The 20,119-nt window shown below is 43.7% G+C and overlaps 1 protein-coding gene across 2 annotated transcripts in view; it reads left to right on the top strand.

The window, feature by feature from the left end:
* The window catches only part of F13A1 (coagulation factor XIII A chain), a 177,765-nt gene that overhangs the window by 141,287 nt on the left and 16,359 nt on the right, over positions 1 to 20,119 (top strand). For both annotated transcript variants that reach the window (XM_066376973.1, XM_066376972.1), the window contains 3 exons: positions 1,689 to 1,842; positions 9,850 to 10,137; positions 16,035 to 16,195. In XM_066376973.1, coding sequence (XP_066233070.1) covers positions 1,689 to 1,842; positions 9,850 to 10,137; positions 16,035 to 16,195 — 603 coding nt within the window. The remainder of the gene's footprint in view (positions 1 to 1,688; positions 1,843 to 9,849; positions 10,138 to 16,034; positions 16,196 to 20,119) is intronic.

Below are 20,119 nucleotides of genomic sequence, written 5' to 3'. Positions count from 1 at the left end.
AATGTTACTTCACTGTCTTTGTTTCCCTTCAAAATGACAAGTATTTTTTAGGTGTCTGTCATCTCCTGTCCTGACTCCTGATTTTCCACCTCAGTCTCTCACATCATACAGCTAGTGTCACAAAGCCCTAGTGACTCTGCTGAGGGGCAGGGTCGTCACTTATCTCCCCTCAGAAATCTGAGGCCCAAGTGTGGATCATTTCACCAAGCATGGCAGCACTCTCAGTCCTGCAGGGTACACCATGGGCTGTGAAAGTCAAGAAATGTTCTGTGGGCCAGTTCAAGATGAGCCAGGGAACTGGTACCGAGCCATTCTGGGTTTGTGCACAACCTGGTCGGCCTGTGTTCACAAACATTTTGCTGACCTTCTGAGCCTTGGTGGCCTCATCTGTAAAATGGAGACAATAATGCCTACCTCACAGAGTTCTTCTGAGGTTGAAATTAAATAATTTTAAAATATCCCTGAAACTGTGTGGGTATTTATTAAATGTTGGCCACTTACTTTTTCCCTACTAGAATTAGATTTTATGTAAATTCAAAACATTTTGTGAGAAAGAAGAGACCTTAAACCACTTTAATTTCAACTTAAAAGTTGGGAATCTATTATCAAGTTTCCCCATTAGATTTTTATTTAGTTTTGAAATTTACAAGTCATCCTCACCTAGAGCCTATCTCAGTCCTAAAATGTTGCGGTAAAATTGGCAAAGCAAGTATAATTATGTTCTTTTTATAGAAGCAGAAACTGAAGATCAGAGAGGCTAAGGTAACTTTTTGGAAGTACACATGCGAGATCAGAATCCAAATGTCCTACAGCTAACCCAGTGTGTCTCCCAAATACGTTCTTCAGAACATTTGCAAGGACTCATCCCTCAGCTTAGCATAGCCTTTCTTCTATTTCTTTTTTGCTTTAATTATATTTAGTTTTTATTAAGGGTATAATTTATCATTTTAAATTGCACACAGTTATTGTATGCATCTGTGATCCCATCACCACAAACAAGATATACTACATATATCATCATCTCCAAAATCTTTAGTCGGAAGTGACAATGGCACGTTAATCCATACAAGAGGTTCTGAAGTAGGTAGTCTCAAGGTGGGCTTAGCCATTTGCCAGCATTGTGAAGACCTCAAATGCTTACCATCTTTCTACTCCACTATTGTTGGCAATGTTGCTCTTCACTAACTCAAGATGGCTAAAGTAGCTCCAAACATCACTGCACTTCACACAAAAACATGAAGGGAAGGACAAACTCTCCCAAGTACTTTTCTCCTTTTATAAAAAAAAAAAAAAGAAAAGTCTTTCCCAGAAGCCACCCAACAGACATTCTCTTTTTTCTATTGGTGGGTCACACAGCCTCTGCTAGCTTAAAAGAAGTCTGGGAAAGTAAGCAATAGACATGGTGCTTCTAGCTCTCTCTTAGGAGGTAGAATTTACCAGCAAGAAAAAAGGGAGGAAAGAGATGATTGATGTTAAACAACTGATAGTTCTAGCCCTAAAAATTCTTAATTTAAAACACCTGATAATTAATCTAGACTAGGTTCCCCTTCAGAATAGTTTTAAAATGAGTTTAGCCCTATGAATTCAATGTTGTTGAAGAAACATGTCAGCTAAAGGGATTTTAGATGACTGCACATTGGTAACAAAGATGTTTGATGATGGCTAATTTTCTCTTTTCCTGTTTTTAGGTCAACAGTGATCTTATTTACATTACAGCTAAAAAAGATGGCACTCAGGTGGTGGAAGCTGTTGATACCACCCATGTTGGGAAATTAATTGTGACCAAACAAGTTGGAGGAGATGGCATGAAGGATATTACTGATACCTACAAATTCCAAGAAGGTAATTTATTATAACTGAATGACAATTTCTTTGCCTAAGTCCATTTTGTACTTACCCATGGTCACTATAAGGTATGGCCCAGAGAAAGCATTGGCATTTACAGCACATGGTAGTCAGAGCAGAAGTATGAACTCTCATGAGTGAAAGACACATCACACCTACAATTTTTCATTGTGGTTTCATTTGTATGTCTGCTTTGAGCAGAATTCCTCTCCTCATGTCTTGTAGAAATGATTTGATTTTAAGTCATATCTACTTTAACAATGCATAGAATATATGAAAGAACAAAAAAATTTAAATAATTCTATAAGAAAACAGTGTACAACTAATGTAATTTTAGTTCAATACTAGAATTTAAATAACTATTCACATCTGATTAGTATTTTATACACTATTCTTTTATACATTGTTCCACTGAATTATCATGGAAATCCCTTGAGGTAGATCATAGAATATTAATAAAACAGTGCAATCTCACTAACTCAGACCAATTAAGTTGAAGACCCATTTCAATTATGAAATAATGATAAGGTGATTTTGTGAACTTTCTTTGTGTAGAATGTTTCCAGTGGAGCTGTTGAGTTCAATTCCCTCTCAATCACTACTGACTGCCTACTCTATTCCTGGAATTGTGTTTGGTGCTAGGGGTCATTTTAGTGAGCAGGAATCAATTTCTGTTCCTAGCCAAGTGATAAGATCATTATGTAGTGGGGGCTTTGATAACAAACAGGGGGATATTCAGTTCAACCAGGAGAATCAGAAAAAAGTAAAGCAGGGTAAGAGAAATCATAAACCATAGTTAAAGAAGGCTGGCCAAGGGTTTCCCTGCAGTGGGAACATGACCAAAGCATGGAGGTGTGAAACACCTGGCGTGCTTAGGGTCCTGCAGGTATTATAAAAGCATTAAGCTCAGAGTGTTGAGTGGCTGAAAACAAAGCTGCCCAAGGTCAGCAGAGGAAGGAGGTGAAGGACTAGTTTTCTTGATGGGGGTTGTTATGGAGTGTATTTTATAGATGATTCACCACCACAGTTCTTAGAAGTGGCATTTATTTTAGTGAATAGATAAAAATGATGAGTAGTTAGCATATTTCTAAATATCTGTCAGTATTTTGGAAGTGCTAAGAAGTGCAGAATTTGTTTTAAATACTTTATACCAGGGGTAGTCAACCTTTTTATACCTACTACCCACTTTTGTATCTCTGTTAGTTGTAAAATTTTCTAACCACCCACCGGTTCCACAGTAATGGTGATTTATAAAGTAGGAAAGTAACTTTACTTTATAAAATTTATAAAGCAGAGCTACAGCAAGTTAAAGCATATAATAATAATTACTTACCAAGTACTTTGTGTCAGATTTTCGCTAAGTTTGGCAGAATAAATCTTTATAAAAGAACTTACTATAGTTAAATCTATCTTTTTATTTATACTTTGGTTGCTCCGCTACTGCCCACCATGAAAGCTGGAATACCCACTAGTGGGCGGTAGGGACCAGGTTGACCACCACTGCTTTAGATTGTTTCTGTGCTCTCATTTACAAAAGCAATTTGCACTATAAAGAGCAAATTTGCTGAACTGAGAATTCTTGTGCATAGTATTAGAAATTCAAATTTTCTGTCATTAGAAACATTGAATTTTTGCTGTATTTCTAAAATGATTCATTCTTCTTTTGTATTGGTTATTATCCATTGCACATTGTAGATACAAAAGATCTTTTTGGCTTTTTCCTAAAAAGAGGGGAAAATAACATATTTGGAGAGATAGCAATAGAAACAATCCAAAAATGTTTTTGTGCTAAAAAATAAAAGCATTATAAAATAAAACAAACAGGCAATGCCCTCTTTTATAGAGTTATAAGCAAAAGGTTTGGAAAGAAAAAAGAAAACTCCATAAAAAGGAAAAAGAAACTAGCTGCAACATTCATTCATTCCTTCAACAGCTTGCTGTTAATCATGCCCATATTTCAACACTGGGTACAAATGGAGGAATGCATAGCCCTGCCTTTCCATCTAGCTGGAGAGACCAGCAGAAAGCAAACCCTCACCAAGTTGTAGGATGGGTACCCTGAAAAAAGGGGTAGAATGATGCTTTAGGTCACAGAGAAAGGAGTCCCAAGCCAGACTCAAGGACCCTGGAGGAATCTGGCTAGGTGAAGCATAGGGAAGGAGTTCTCCAGGAAAAGACAGCAGGACAAGGACTGTGATAAACTCTGATAGTGTGGAAGAGTCCTGACCAGACAAGAGAATAAGAGGTAAGCCTACAGGGAGCCGTCGCAAAGTGACCCGCTGTCTGTCTAACCCACACAGCGGAATGCCATTAGCTGTCAACCACAGAGATGGCAGTGAAGTGCGAACCAGGATGAGATGTCAAGAAAAGAAGGACCCAAAGGCAGTCTACAAAATAGGGAGTCAGGGGCTTGGCAAGGGGTGAACAATAGTTTAAAACAAATAAAATGTGCCAATTCTGAGGGTGGAAGGCATTTTCTGTCCAAGCCTCCAGAGTTTGGCAAGAAGATAAGACTCCGATAGCTGGACCCAGTGGGGATCTGGTCCAAGTAGAGGAGCCCCTAAATTCACATATATAGTTGTAAGAGGCACCCATCCTGTTCCTGGGTTAGAATTTGATCCCAGGCTGATGAATAATTAGCCTCTTAATAATGGGTGGCATATACATTTTAAATTCTAGCTTTGGGAATGACCGAGTGGAATACTATTTATAGAAGGATGCTGAGACTGCTGTCAAATACAGCGGGAAAGAGAGTGACTGCTATGTCCGCCATCAGTATCTGGGAAGCAGTTGTCAGTATCATGGCTGTGCGTTTGCCACACTGATTCTCTTTATTTAATCTCTCATGTGACATCTCTATCCACAAATTCTGAGCGAGGCCATTAAAATTTGGTGATGAGTAAAAAACATAAAAAGAAATTACTCCCAGATTTAGGAATTTACTATTTTAATTAACTCAGTTGTGGATAGATCATTTTCGTGCCAACTAACTAAAGTTTAACATTAATACCTTCATACTATAAAACTTTGAAAACCAGAATCCTAAAAACTTCTTCTGTGGCAATATATCTTCTTTATAATGGTGTCTGGGTTCCATTTCCTCATTGCTCCATCAATGATTCCTTCTGTCACTTGTGTTTATATCTCTCCTTTCTATCAGAATTTTGGCAGGCTCAAGTGCCACCTGTCTTTAAAAAGTTTACAAAACTCTTTTTCAATACTGTATCACCCACCAACATGCCCTTACTCTCTTCCCCCTTGCCTCCCAGCCAGGAGTCCTGGGAGAGCTGCCTGCATCTGGCCCCCAGTCATGTCCTTTTCCTTCTACTCCTCACCTATCATATCCCGAGTTCTGCTACCAGCATATTCTTGACTATCTTCTCAAGGTTGCCAAAGCCACCTGGATGACATGTAGGATAAACGTTTTGCAGACCTCAGCTTGCCTGACCCTCCTATACCCTTTGATGCTATTGCTCACTCGCAGGTCTTGAAATTTTCTGTTTTCTCTGTTTCCATGGCACAGATGTCTCTTGGTTCCATCCCAACCTGCTTAGTTCTTTTTTGTATCTCCCTCCACACACTAAGCTCCCTTTTCCTTACGCCTTCTGAATGTTGCTTTATTCTAGGCTTCCATCTTGGGTTTCATTCTCACCTCTTTCATGTTCTTTCTATGCAGTTGGTGTTATGTTCACATATATACTGATCACTCCCAAGTTGCTGACTCCAATTTAGACTTCACTTTTCAGCTCACATTTACATAAATGTCCCACAAAAACCTGAAACTGAACCTTCCAAATGTTAATTCTCCCACCCTCTCTCGCATCCTAGGTCTATTTCTCCTACACTCCCTTCCCCAGTGAAGAGAACCATCATCTACCCAAATTTAGCACCTGGAGAATCAGTCAAGCAGCAGATATTCTAAATGTCCCCTTGGAAACAGCTCAAATTCATCCTCTCGTGTCTCCATGACCACTCTCTGAGAATTGAATGGTATCGTGTATGGAAAGCCGTCTGCATAGTGCCTGATCCCTAGAAAGAGTCCAATAAAAGTCAGTTTCCACTGCTGCTAGTAATTGTATGATTCCTGCTATCAGCTTGGGCTGTAATGGTTTTTCTCCTGGATACCTGCTATAGCTTCCCTTTCCGGTTCCACCTTCCTCCTGATCCTCTTTCCATCGTTCTGAACCCTGAATTGCTGCCAAAGTGACATGACTGAGCCTGGTGCCATACTACTTGAAAGCCCTCACTGTCTTTGGTCATCTCCAGGGCGTTGCAGTCAGAGCTCTGCCCAGCCTCTGCTATTGGCCTTTTAGGCCCCTCCCTGCCCCTCCTAACCATGCCCACAGGCATCACACTCCGCAGCCAGTGAGCTGCTGACAGTTCCTCCAACACACCAGACTCCCACCTGCCTCCAGGCCCTGGTTCTCATTGGGGAGGAAAAACCCCAGTGATGTTGAGCTTCTTTCACGTTTCCTACATCACAGAAACATCTGCCCCAGCATCTGTGATAGACACATCTATGGTGACCCCTCTTCACTGGTCCCTTGGACCCCTAAAGGAAGGGCTGTGCCTCTCTCCCACCTGAGCACAGTACCTGGACATTGTAGGGACTCAACTAGTATGAAATGATCAAATGAGTGGTAACCCAGGTGGCACGTTTACAGGTGAACTTAATTGAACATCAAATATCCTAAACTGGAATACTTAGTATCTGTTATAAAGATGAAAGTTTGTGACTGATAAAATCAAAGGACTAGCCTGACCAGGTAGGTGGTGGTGCAGTGGATAGAGCGTTAGACTGGTACACTGAGGACCCAGGTTGGAAACCCCAAAGTCACTGGCTTGAGCATGGGTTCATCCAGCTTGAGCATCGGGTCACTGGCTTGAGCATGGGATCATAGACATGATCCTATGGTCGCTGGCTTGAGCCCAAGGGCTGCTGGCTCAAAGCCCAAGGTCTCTGGATAGAGCCACTCATTCTGCTGTCGTCGTCCACCCCCCCCCCCATCAAGGCACAGATGAGAAAGCAATCAATGAACAAGCAATCAACGAATAACAAGATGCCACAACAAAGAATTGATGCTTCTCATCTCTCTCCTTTCCCATCTGTCTGTCCCTATCTGCCCTTCTCTCTGACTCTGTCTCTGGAAAAAAAGAAAGAAAGAAAGAAAGAAAGAAAGAAAGAAAGAAAGAAAGAAAGAAAGAAAGAAAGAAAGAAAGAAAGAAAGAAAGAAAGAGAGAGAGAGAGAGAGAGAGAGAGAAGGAAGGAAGGAAGGAAGGAAGGAAGGAAGGAAGGAAGGAAGGAAGGAAGGAAGGAAGGAAGGAAGGGGAAAAGAAGAGGAGAGGAGAGGAGAGGAGAGGAGAGGAGAGGAGAGGAGAGGAGAGGAGAGGAAGAGCAAAAGGTTTCTCCAATGTTGATCCTTCAGATCCTCTGTGCCACACTGGATCCTGTGTCCTGAGGACAGGGAGCTTGCATTGTAACAGGAAATAACATCATGTAGTGACAAGTACATGCAAAAGGAGATAAAACCAGGGGTATGTTAGTGAGAGATGAGAGGACTGGGTTTGGGGACACATTCCACAGAGTAATGGAAGGAAGGGCACTTTGAGAAGGTGACATTTCAGCTAAGACCCGAACAATGACAAGAGGCTTTGTCAAAGGGGCATGCTCTTTGCATCTCAGTTCACAGAAAGATGTCTTTGACCTTGCTCCTGGAGGCCACAGAGGAATCTCAGAAAACGCAATCTGGCTTTAGAAGTTTCCAGAACACAAAGCGGCAGAGCGATGGGCATGCTGTCCAGCTCCGGGAAACGCTGCCGCCCCTCTGCCCTGCCACCTGTCGGGGCCTGTGCTTCCTGTGACAACCCCTGCCAGCCTCTGCTGGGCACTGCCTGCTCACAGGGCAGGCTGGTCCCCAGGAGGAAGCTAGGAGTTCCTCTGTCTATGACAAGCTAGTCTATAGAGTCTCATATAGCTCCACAAGCCTTCCCTGACCCTTCCCCCATCCCAGCCAGCTCAGGCTTCCCCACCACCATCCGGGGTAGGCACCTCTGACCCTGCTTCTGCTGCTGGTGTTCACCCACCCACATTTGCCTAACTGCATATACTTGGTATCCATCCAGAGTGATAGCCATTAGTGCTCTCTTATTCACAGGGCTATTTGCCAGATGCATTCTACTCAAATATTTCACTGCACTTTTCTGGTCATCGCCTCTCCTTCCCTTTATTACTGTCCCCCTCCCACTCCCCCATTGATCTGTAAATGTGTGTTCTAGCCAATGCTCATCCTAGACAAATTGTTTCTGGCACATACTGGCACTCTTGACAATCAGAGAAATTGTTAATACACATGCATACACAAATACACATTTTCAATCGTTTGCAACACTTGCTGGCAAAGTACTCTGTCTTTGCAAGGTACTAGCAGCTGCCAATTCTTTTGCATGTACCAACTCTGATCCATCTAACAACCCTATGATGTCAGGTCCTTTGTTTTATAAACCAGGAAACTGATAGTAATAACCATGCCTGCCTTGTCTAGTTGTTCTGAGAATTAAATAAAATAACGTACAATACGTACTTGCTACAATACCCATTACATAGTTATCTATCAATGATAATTAATTGACCTCTTCATCTCTGTTGCTTTTTATTATAAACCAAGTAAAGTGCAAGATATCTTAAAATGGATGTAATTATAAAAGCCAGCATTTTTACTTTAAAGTGTTTGTGGGCTTTGTTTGTTTGGGTTTTTTAGCTAGTCATTCCCATGACTACTTTTTAGAAGCCAAAATATTTGCCTTTCTATTTTCCACAATGCACTAAGATATGCCTAAAAGTATTGGTATGGTAAAGAGAATAGTGACTATTTCTTAGTATCTCTTCAATCCCTGTTCCATGCTCTGTAAGAAATGTTAGCCCAGCTTGGAGCCAGAAGGAGCAAGCTCTCAGGACGAACTTGAACCTGAACTTCTCACTTTCTCATATGTAAAAAAGCCAGGTTTTTTTCCTTCTTCCAGAGCTCATCCCTTTTCTTCCTCTCCCTGCCTTCATCTCCATTACCACCACTTTGGAAACCCTACATAAGACATTCCTAAAAACAGCATACAGGTCTCAAATACCACCACCATGCCAATAGGACTTCCTAAAAAAAAATGTGTTCAGTGTCAGATAAGCTGCGGAAATCTTGTTAAGCAAGTCTCCTCACTTCAGGGCTCCGTCTCAGAACTTTTCATAGGCTGTTGAATGTTGTGAGCATCCAGGAGGCACTGGAGAACCCAGTGCCCCATGTGGGAGCTTGGCCTTCAAGCCTTTTGCAGAGAAGGCTTGTGACCAGTTTGCTAGATGAGAGTGTGTGGTGCAGTCCAGTTTGGGAAATAGTGATGACTGCACTCTGCAGGGAGTCATCAGAGGAAGGAGTGCAGGGCAGCATGAGAGCTGCCCAGGTCCAGCTTACCAGGAGAACATGGAACCGGCTCAAGTGGAAAGAGAGATGAGGAAAACAGGTCTTGTTGGGGAGATCTATGAATAGGCAAAAATTCATAGTGCAGAATATAGAACAGCCAGATGTGATTATTGCCTTTGCTTAGAGATCTCCAATTCTAGCAACATGGGTAGGATTTGTGGAGGGAAGCAAACTGATACTGATACCACAGTTTGAGGCAAGTTAGCTATTACCTGCTGTACCCTCTGAACCCTGAAATAGTAGCACTGGAGAAACAACTGTTAGCAAAGGCCCCGTAGCCACCTCCTTTCAGGCAGGCCCTGGGGGTGCCACTTAACTCAGCAACTTAGGCAGGTCATGACTCTCTGGGACTCAATTCAGCAGAATTCATAACAAAGAAATAATGTTGACACATGCCTCAGAGGAACTTGTGTAGCTCATAGAGGCGATGTGACTGGTACGTCACCCAGTGCCCAGAGCTTGGTGTGTTCAGTACTGCCCATTCTCTCACATGCATTGTGTCTTTTTCCCCCTGTCATTATCCCTGCATCTTCCCTAGGTCAAAAGGAAGAGAGACTGGCCCTCGAAACTGCCCTGATGTATGGGGTTAAAAAGCCCCTCAACACAGAAGGTGTCATGAAACCGAGGTTCGATGTGGACATGAACTTTGAAGTAGAAAATGCCGTGCTGGGAAAAGACCTGAAGCTCACCATCACCTTCCAGAACAACAGCCCCAACTCTTACACCATCTCAGCCTATCTCTCCGGCAACATCACCTTCTACACCGGTGTCTCCAAGGAGGAATTCAAGAAGGAGACGTTCGACCTGACTCTGGAACCTCTGGCCTGTAAGCTGACTGTGGGGGCTGTTCTCTCCCAAGCTCATGATAGGCTTCTCTGTCTGTCTCAGTGCTGATATGCCTGATAATTTTCTGTTGAAGTTCAAGTTCTGCCCCAGAGTTCAGGATCGTGAACCATATGAGAGAACCAACTCATTTTAGAGAGGCCTCTCCTTTTCACCTTATGTATCATGCCTAGAAGTGAATAGTGAAAATTTCAAAGCTTAGAGCCAGCCCCGGGAATCATGAAAATGAAATATAATCTAACTTCTTGCTACCCAAAGTATGGGTCGAGGACCTGAAGCATTAAGGTCCCTGGGGAGCTGGTTAGAAATGCAGACTCCCAGGCTCCACCCAGACCTGTCAAATCAGGATCCATATTTTAACAAGATCCCAAGAGCACTGAGTGCACAGGAAAGTCTGGGAAGAGCACATCACAGGAAGTCGGCCCCCTGGTGGTTTCTCTCTCCCCAAGTTAGGCTTCAGGGGACTGCCCCAGCAGGAATGATGAATGTCATTTTACCGCTTAGAAGGCAAGGAGATAAAAGCTGTGTATAAAGGCCATGTCTGAAAATTGGTCTGTCTGATATATAATGACAGGAGAGAGCCTACCCTTGGGAGAAGAGATGGGAGGCTCAGAATGTGCTGTCCAGGGCCCTCTGAGGGACTTTGTTCTCTCTTGCCATCTCTCAGGGGACTGTTTCTCATCCTTGATCCTTTTCAACCTCCCCTGTGTATATGCCCATCCATAATATCTTCTTCAGTCTAAAACTTCAGAATATTTTAAGCAGGATTGGGAGCAACAGGCTGTAGCTTGCACTGGGAATTACATTTCAATCAACCTCATTTCCTGGGGTCCTAGTATGTAGTGAACACAGCAGTTGGTCACACAACTGGCTAAGTGAGTATCAAAAGAAACTGACCCCCTGCAGCGCATATTGCATTAGATAGAGCAGGTTGGAAAGGACTGGAACCCTTCAGGGCACCAGATTTTTGTTGGCTTAATGTGTGGCAATGGAAAAAAAAATAAAGAAAATAAAAGGTATATAGATAATAAGTTTTACAAAGCAGAGGGCCAAACTATGTCTCCACAATGCTCAAGCTTTCTGGATTTGGTGTCTGTCCCTAGCCACAGTAAGTTCAGAAGGATATTCCCAGAAATATGAGAAACTATTTCTAAGAATCTTAATTCTAAGAAGCCTAACCAAACTTGGAGGAAGCAAGCCTCCATAGCTTCAGTAGTGTGGCTTTACCAATCAGGAAATCAATCACTGTGCTATATCCTTTGGAAACTGAAAGGTCCAGTACTTTGCAAGTCCCTCAGGGTTAGAAAGGGAATTCCTGTAGAAAAGAGCATTTGGGGGTATCAGCGACTCAGGAGCAGAACGGTCATCACAATGGTTTAGCACAGGCAGATGCAGTGAATTTTAGAGCCTGAGCCTTGAAATTAGATAAATCTGGGTTTGAAGCGTGACTGTGTGTCACACTCCACACTACAAGTTGTGTGTCCCTAGGCAAACTACTTGAGTAATCTGAGCTCACTCTCCTCACCTGTACAAGGAAACAATACCACCTACATCACAGGGTCATGGAGTCATCCTCAGGCCTTTACTGTGTGCTTACAAGTCGGGTTCTGCTTTGTGCTGGAGATGTATCAATGAACAACACAGAAGTGCCTGCTGCCATCATGAAGCATATAGACTCCAGTGGTGGGGCTGGAGCTCGACAATAAACATACAAGTGGATATGTAGTGTGGGTATGCTTGTAATAGGGAAACAGAAAGCAGAGTGAGGGAGATAGGAAGTGGTGGTGGGATGGGGTGGATGAGGAAAAACCATTTAAGAGAAGCCTGACAGAGGGTAGAAGTGAACTTTCCAGACAGAAGAAACTGTAAGTGCAAAGGCCCTGAGGCCAGAGCATGTCAGATATGTTCAATGAGCAGCAAGGAGACCAGAGTCAGGAGCAAAAGTGGTAAGGGAAGAGTGGTAGATGCAGACCATGAAAAGAGTAGTGGTCCCTAGTAAGGACTTTGGCTCTGAGCCCAAGTGACCTTAAGAGCTATTAGAAGGTCCTGAGCAGAAGTATGGCATGATCTAACTTAGGTTTTGACAGATTACTCTGACTGCTGTGTTGAGAACAGACTCTTATGGAAGTAGGGCTAAAACTTAGAGACTAGTGAAGATGTATTGCAATAGTTTAGTGAGAAATGGTGGGGTAGTGAGGGGGGTAGTGAGAATTGGTCATATGTTTTAAAGTTAGAGCCCACTGGATTGGCTGACAGATTGGACGTATGGTGTAAGAGAAGGAGAGTGTGGAAGAAACTAAATGAAATAAATATGTGTGAAATGCTTTTCATGTGGTAAGCTCTCAGTAAAGGTTAACTTCCAGCATGTTTACATTTGGGGAAACTGAGACTGAAAAGATTAGTTGGTGTGTTCAAGGTCACACAGTAATTAGAGTCAAAACAGATAACAGAAGCCAGGTCCCATTCAGACAATGAGAGTGAGCCAACTTGGTGTAACCTTGAGCCCTAAGTGAACCAGCTTCCTTCCTTATGCCCTTCCTATCTAGAGGGAGCTGTCCCTTCCTGAGCAGGGAACTAAACGCCATCCTCTCCCACCTCACAAGAGCCCCATCTCTCAATCTCCTTCTTCTTCCCCTAATCCAATAAATGAATGAGTTTATATGAGTTAGCAGACTAGAATGATGTAATATCTCACTGATCTAGTGACAGCTGACCCAACCTAAGCCAACTCAGTATTAACACAGGACCCACCCACTCAGCCCACCCCAAGGCTTGTCCTAAATAACTTGAAGGGACTTGGAGACTGTTTCTTGCTTTACCCTACAGGTAGGTGGCATTAATTCCATGCAATAAATTGCATATTGCAATCTAAAATAAATCATACATTATTGCCAAAAAACCACATGACTCTAGACCTTGATTTAGCAGGTCAGAGTACATTCCTAGGATGCTATGTTGCAAAGAAACTTTTCGAAGTCGAATGGGAGGCATACTTTCCAGACTGATGATTAAAAAAACTGTGTGGGCTAGAATCAGCTTGGCAGACTTGAATAACTTAAACCTTCCAGTACCTTCAAAGGTGCTACCATTTCCACTCGGCTATATTTAGTTTTCTTTGCTTTTTGGAAGAGATGAGGCAGCGCCAGTCTGTGTCTCCCTTGGCTTTCCCCAGACACCATCAATGATATTGGCAGGGTTCCAGCTCCACTGCTCATAGAATGAAAATCTATTCTTCTTTCTCTTGCCACGTTTAATAAACCTTATCTAGAACAATTTCTTATGTGATAGCAAAACACAGCACTTATATAACGTACTATTTCAGGAGCACTGTTCTCTTGGGCTGGAAGCACAGCCCAGTTTCCTTAGTGCTATGATTTACAGAGTGCTCTGCTTCAGGGATGAAGGGGTCCCAGCGTCAACATTGTAAAGGTAGCAAAAGCATCTGTAGAGATTGATGGAGAGAAGTCGGGCATATCCCCCAGCCTAAAGGAACCCAGTGGTCAAACACAACCCTCTAGAAATAGCCAGAGGAGGCCCATATTTTATTATTACTAGAGGCAAAATGCACGTTCTTGAAGAAACTTGAAAGCCTGTCATTTTGCTACTCCATCTGTTCAGATCTGGGGAATTGAAAAGCAGGCCTTCTGTGCCAACTGAAGTTGTATCTAACTGAGGGACCGAGTCTTATTTATCTGGATAATTAATTTCTGGAGGAGCCACGGAAGAAGCAGAGTCCAGGCTTAGGCCCAAAAGAAGCAACATGATTGGGTCATGCAAAAACACTGAAGTTAAGAGCCAAGATCAAGATCAGGTCATAGTTTCAAAAGGCTAGCCTCAGGAATCAATCCAAGTGTTAAGTGCTTTCCTAGGATGAACTAAGACCTTCTAATAACTCTGCATAGCCTAGGGCAGGGTTTCTCAGCAGAGGCACCACTGACACTCCAAGCCTTGGACCTGTGGATTGATTGTAGGATGTTGAGTAGCATCCTTGCCCTCTATCCACTAGATGCCAGTAGCAAGCCCCACTTCCAACAGCAAAATGTCTCCAGACATTGCCAAATATCCCCTGGACGAAGGGGAGAATGAAAACTGCCCCCAGTTGACAGTCACTGGTCTAGGAAAACTACCCTTTCCAGTTTTCCAGGAATTGAGTGGGTTCTGCAGTATAGAACTTTCAGTTTTAAAACTGAAACTATGCTAAGTGCACCCTAGCTCTGCCTTTAATCGAGGGCAGACCCTGCCTGGTCCAATAGAGGGGTGGGGTCAGAGAACCTGCACCTCTAACAAATGCCCAGGTAATGGCAGTCTGCTGGTCTGCAGACCACACTTGGAGCAGCAGGGTGCTGGGTTGGAAAGACCACTTGAACTGCAGCTTGCTCAGGGCTGATTCTGTGGGTGGTTGGTGCACTACATCTCGGCCCCCACTGCACACTAGATAGTCTGTTTTGGCACTTAAAACAATGCCCAGGCCCTAAGATTCTGATTTCATTGGTGTGGGGTGGGATCCAGCCAGGGCAGATTCTTAAATATGTGATTGAAATATGGAGGCAAGATCAAAAACTCTTCATTCAGAGCTAGAAGCAGTCACGGACCTGCTCGTCCATGAGGAGCTTTGTAGGAGGTGCTGGTGCACCCTCACCTGTGAGCCAGCCAGTCAGGAGGCTCCCTGTACCCTGGCACTGCCTCCATGTGTGCCCCTTCCTGGTTGCAGGGGCTGCTGCCTGTTATGGAGGGCTGTAATAATTTAACCTCTGCACTTGAAACTATCGACCATGAGTTATTTCCTTTCATGACTTTTGCAAGAAGGAGGAATCTTCAGCAAAAGGCAGACACTGGGCAGGAAAGCAGTGCTGGAGATGTTCAATTCTCCGAATGCTGACAGCCTGTGTGCTCTATTGCATGAGGGTGGTGATGAGTGACCCAGTTCCCTGCTGGGCTGTTGGCTGCTGGTGCCACACTAACCGTGGCTCTGACCAGGTAGGGAGCAGTAGGTGCTGCCCTGTGGCCCAGGCCCAGGCTGCATGACTGCCCTTTGCTCTCTAGAATCCTAGGCTGTGTGAAATGAGAGTAACGGAAAGAGAGGGCGATGCAGCAAAACTGAACTTCACTGCTGTAGCTAGAGCTACAAGATAGAATCCCCGTCCTCAGCCTGACAGTGCACAGAGGGAACCAGGCCCGCTCCTTGTCCTCCAGGTGTCATCCTAGAAGCTACCCTTAGTGGCTTGCGAAAACAAGCTTTTGGCACAGAGGTCTTTTAGGTGGCATATAGGAGAAGGGATGGGAGGAGGTTAAATGCCTATGCTGAAAACTGATTTTTCTATAGCTTCTTTCTCTTAAACAGAAAAATCATGTCAAATTAGTACAGAAATATCTGGAAAGAAAATGTAGAGCACTGCAAGGGAAAAACAGGTTTAGGTCATTGACAGTTTCTCTCCAGTGTGGCTCATGGCCTGCATGAGATGTTTCTTATTGCACGAGGGATCGGCCCAGGGAATGGTATCCTTGAACTTCACTGCTCCACATCTGCCATCTTGGGAAGGTCCCTACCCACATCAAAGGAGCCTCAGTTAAAATGCCTTGTTCCTTGATTTTAAACATGGCATCATATTTTACAACCACAAAAGCACTATTTGGAGAATTTGACACATTTTTCTCTAGTAAGACCTCACTGAATATTAAATTTCCACCATGTTCTTTCTTTACCCGGAAGCCAGAAAGCTTATCCCTGACTGACTCTTGGTTCCACCTACCCCCCCACCTTTGCTTGTTCCCATGGGTGCTGTGCTAACACGAAAAAGATGGGCACTGGTGGTACTGGGCAAAGGGAAGCAGACCTTATCTCAGGTCTTGATACCTGGCATGTGTGTTTCCCTTTGCCAGTCAAGAAAGAGGAGGTGCTGGTCAGAGCCAGCGAGTACATGGGCCAGCTGCTGGAGCAAGCGTCCCTGCACTTCTTTGTCACAGCTCGTGTCAATGAGACTGGAGATATTCTGGCCAAGCAGAAGTCCACCATGCTGACGATCCCCACGGTCATCATCAAGGTCAGTTTTGGCATCTCAGACAAGGGAGAATGGCAAGGTTGTTGGTTAGTTATTCAGGCTTACTGTGTTTTACCGTGTGTGAGTGTGTGTGTGTGTGTGTGTGTGTTTGTATGTGTGTGTGTATGTCTTGCTTCAAATTTAAAAATAATAATAATAATAATAATAATAATAATAATAATAATAATGGAGCTAGGATCTTCCTGTTCTTGGAAAGATGTAAACCACCCTAAATATAGACACACACATATAACACTTTTCTCTCTTCTTGATTTAAATATATAGATCTGGCTGCAGATATAAATATAACCTGTAGATATAAACACACTTATAGAGGAAGATAAAGATGTATAATAAATACATATACTTAGAACTTTCCCTGCCTTCAACATAAAGTGGGTCAGGCATGGCATGCAATGGAAACCGCTTGGACCATCTCCCACCTGCATTTTGGACAGTGCTGTTGTTCCCTGTGATATAATTGTATACAGTGGAGTGCACAAACTGAAATGTCAGCTTGATGACAATGACTACATATGCATACACTTTGCAACCACTGGCTCCATGAAGATACAGAGAATTTCCAAAACCCCAGAAAGTTCCCTCATGCCTTTTCCAGTTAACCACCCCCCCCCCATCACCAAGGTAACCATTTTTCTAACTTTTGGCACCACGGATGCTTGGGAGCCCAGTTGGCTAGAATTTTTGAGGTTGTCTCCCTATTTACAACCATCTCTACCCAGATGGCTCAAACACTTGGCAGAGGAGGGCTGACTACGGTAGACTGTTTGCTCCCACACCCCAGGAGCACTGGCAGCATTGTAGCTGCCTCCCTGAGACCCTTCTGCCCTGTGAGCAGGAGCCCAGGCCTCCAGCAGGGTCCTTGGGGTATGACATCTCCTGCCAGCCTTATCCAGGGTTTAGATAAGCTAAGTCTAGTGACCCAAGTCACTAGAGAACATTTATTTTTCCTGAAGTGATTAAGAGTGATAAGCACAAATTCTAAGGGGTATTCCTCTAAAGTAATAGACAAATCAAAGTCTTACAAAATTTCTCATATTGTAAATGACCCTAGAGCTGGGGGAGGGTAAGGGAAATATGCCTTGTATCTTATAAATAAATTTCTGTGGATTAGTATAAGACTAATAATGGTTGCATAGCATTCAAATGGCAGCTTTTGTTGGGTCTAGTGCCATGTGGATGGCACTTGAGGGCTACCATGCAGTGAGTCACTCTAGGATAACAGTCATCGAAACACAAACATTCAGTGCCGGGCAAGGACGAGAACCCCAGGTCCTTCATTTCCGAAAAGGCTTAAGTCATCTCCAGTTGGTTCTTTCACCCCACTCGTCACCTCCCACAGATCTATCAGAGTGCCCTCTGCACAAAGGCCCTTAAGAGACAAATACAGCCTGACCAGGAGGTGGTGCAGGGATAGAGCTTTGGACTGGGATGCGGAGGACCCAGGTTCGAGACCCCAAGGTCACCAGCTTGAGCGTGGGCTCATCTGGTTTGAGCAAAGCTCACCAGCTTGGACCCAAGGTCACTGGCTCGAGCAAGGCGTTACTCGGTCTGCTGAAGGCCTGCAGTCAAGGCACATATGAGAAAGCAATCAATGAACAACTAAGGTGTCGCAACAAAAAACTGATGATTGATGCTTCTCATCTCTCTCCATTCCTGTCTGTCTGTCCCTATCTATCTTTCTCTCTCTCCCTGTAAAAAAAAAAAGAGAGAGAGACAAATATAAATGAGGATGTGCAGGATCTGCAGGCAGAATAGCAAACAAACACAAGATGGAGAAGTGGTATTGGCATTCCTCCAGAGATGCCCTCAATCCTGTGAGAATATGAATTCAATAGTGTAGGGTGCTGGGTACCATGATCAGGATAGGCCTGCCCACCACCCCCAAAGGCAGGGGCTGCCCTCATGGCCTGCTCTTCCTGGGAGATGTGGGGCAGTCCCCTGCAGGCCTCTCCCCGTGGCACGTGGAGGCATCCCTGTCCTTTCCCATGCTCCTGTGTGGCCTCCACCTAGGAAGCTCTCCCACCAGAGGCAAGGCCTATAATGCTCTTCCCCTCTATGAAGCAACAGCCGGCCCCTGTGGAGGGCTCTGGAGAGTGCCCTTTCAAGTGGTGCAGTGCTCAAAACCACAGCCCAAATAGAATTTAATTGCACCGCTGATAATAAACTGGATGTATAAAAGAAACTAATAACTTTCATCTTTTAGACATTATTAATTTCTTAGTTATCTTCTAGGTTTACTTAAAGAGCAGTTTAATTCCCCAGGGGCAGAATCAAACTACCTTCACCGACAAGTGAATGAGCTGTGCAGGGAGGGTGCATTTTTAAAAAGTTGTGTTTTGTTTTTATTTCCATTAAGGTGTCAGGGATGCTGTCCTAGAGGAAGCTTATTTGGAGGTAGACTCATTGGACTGGGACTCACACAGGAGAGAAATGGCAGTCTGGCTTCTGTCCAGTGCTGATACTGTTCAGGAGGGGAGGCAGGAGGCATCCTCACATAAACTGCCCCTTTGCCACTAACCCCATTAACCGTGTTAACCTCCAGAACAAACGAAATCTGAGCAGGGGAAGAGGTGTTCCTGGGTGAAGCACTACAAACCTTAGAAGTCACACAGGTGTCCCTGAGCTGTGAGAGGCCCCAATCACAGAAACTCTGGCTAATGGACTGGGGACTCGGGAGGCTACTGAGCCTACTGAAGGTAGGAAATACAGAGTCGTGGCATCAAGATAGCAGTCTTTGTCCTGAAAGTGACTGAGGCAGGAAAAGAAGACACAGAGAAAAGGAGGGAGGAGGTGGAGAAAAGAGAAGGGAAGGGAGTGGAAGAAGAAGGGAAGGGCGAGTCAGAGAGGAAAGAGAAAGGAAGAGCAGAGGCAAGTAGAGAGGAGAGGGAAAGGGGGAAGGAAGGAAGAGAAAAAAATAATATTACACTGAGGAGACCTGAGGGAGAAGAGTCAAATAAATTGAATAAAAAAGGAGTTGGAGAGGGAACTAAATGCAGTAAAAGTACAAAAAAAAGCACACTGGGTCAGAGGTCCAAAATTGCCTAGGAAACATCCCCAAATTCTAGGAAAATGTTAGAAATCTTTGTCAATCTCTTTGAGCCCAAGATGGGCCCACTGTTGACAGAACATCTGAAGATCACTGCAATGAATGTGCCAGGCACAGGGAAGACAACATGAAAGCCAAAAGGTTAGGAGGACATGACCCTTTCATTCTTAGCTCATGGGAAGGAGGAGGGAAGAAACCAGAAAACAGTGATGACAATGACAGCAGCTATGAATTACTGTGCTCTATATTATTATACTTTTCTTTTATCATTTAATTCTCAGTGTCATCTTATGAAGTAAATATTATTGTAACCCACATTTTACAGATGAGAAAACTGAGGACCAGACAGGGTAGTCCCCTGTAGCCTAATGGTCAAAACGCAGGCTTTGGGACAAAACTATCTGAGTTCAAGCCTGCTTTCTCAGCATAACTGTGTGACCCTGGACATATCTCTTGATCTCTCTTATCATCCTTTTCTCATCTGTAAAAGACAGATAATGGCAATACTTATGTATAGGGTTGTAGCAAGTGTATAATGAATACCTAATACCCAATTTACAGTAAATGCCAAGTATATATTGGTTGTTGTTATTGACATTATTACTCTTCATAAGCAACTTGCCCGTGATCACATGCCCAATAAGGGGAAGATGATTCCCAGTAAGGGAAGGGTCAAGTCTTTCTGACTTAAAATTCTTGGAAGATAACCATTAGGCTACATTGCTCTCACACTGGAACTTACACAGAAAGTGGAAGTTGGTAACTGCCTTCACAAAGAATCTGTGTTTTTCAAGGGAGAGAGATCACATCAGTTTGGTTGTAGTGGGGTATCAAAATTAAGGCTGTAGAGCAATAGA

The sequence above is a fragment of the Saccopteryx leptura genome, chromosome 3 (genome assembly GCF_036850995.1).
Source record: "Saccopteryx leptura isolate mSacLep1 chromosome 3, mSacLep1_pri_phased_curated, whole genome shotgun sequence".
NCBI classification, from domain to species: Eukaryota; Metazoa; Chordata; class Mammalia; order Chiroptera; family Emballonuridae; genus Saccopteryx; species Saccopteryx leptura.
The sequence above is the reverse complement of the archived record's forward strand: the minus strand, read 5'-3'. Positions and strand labels throughout refer to the sequence as shown.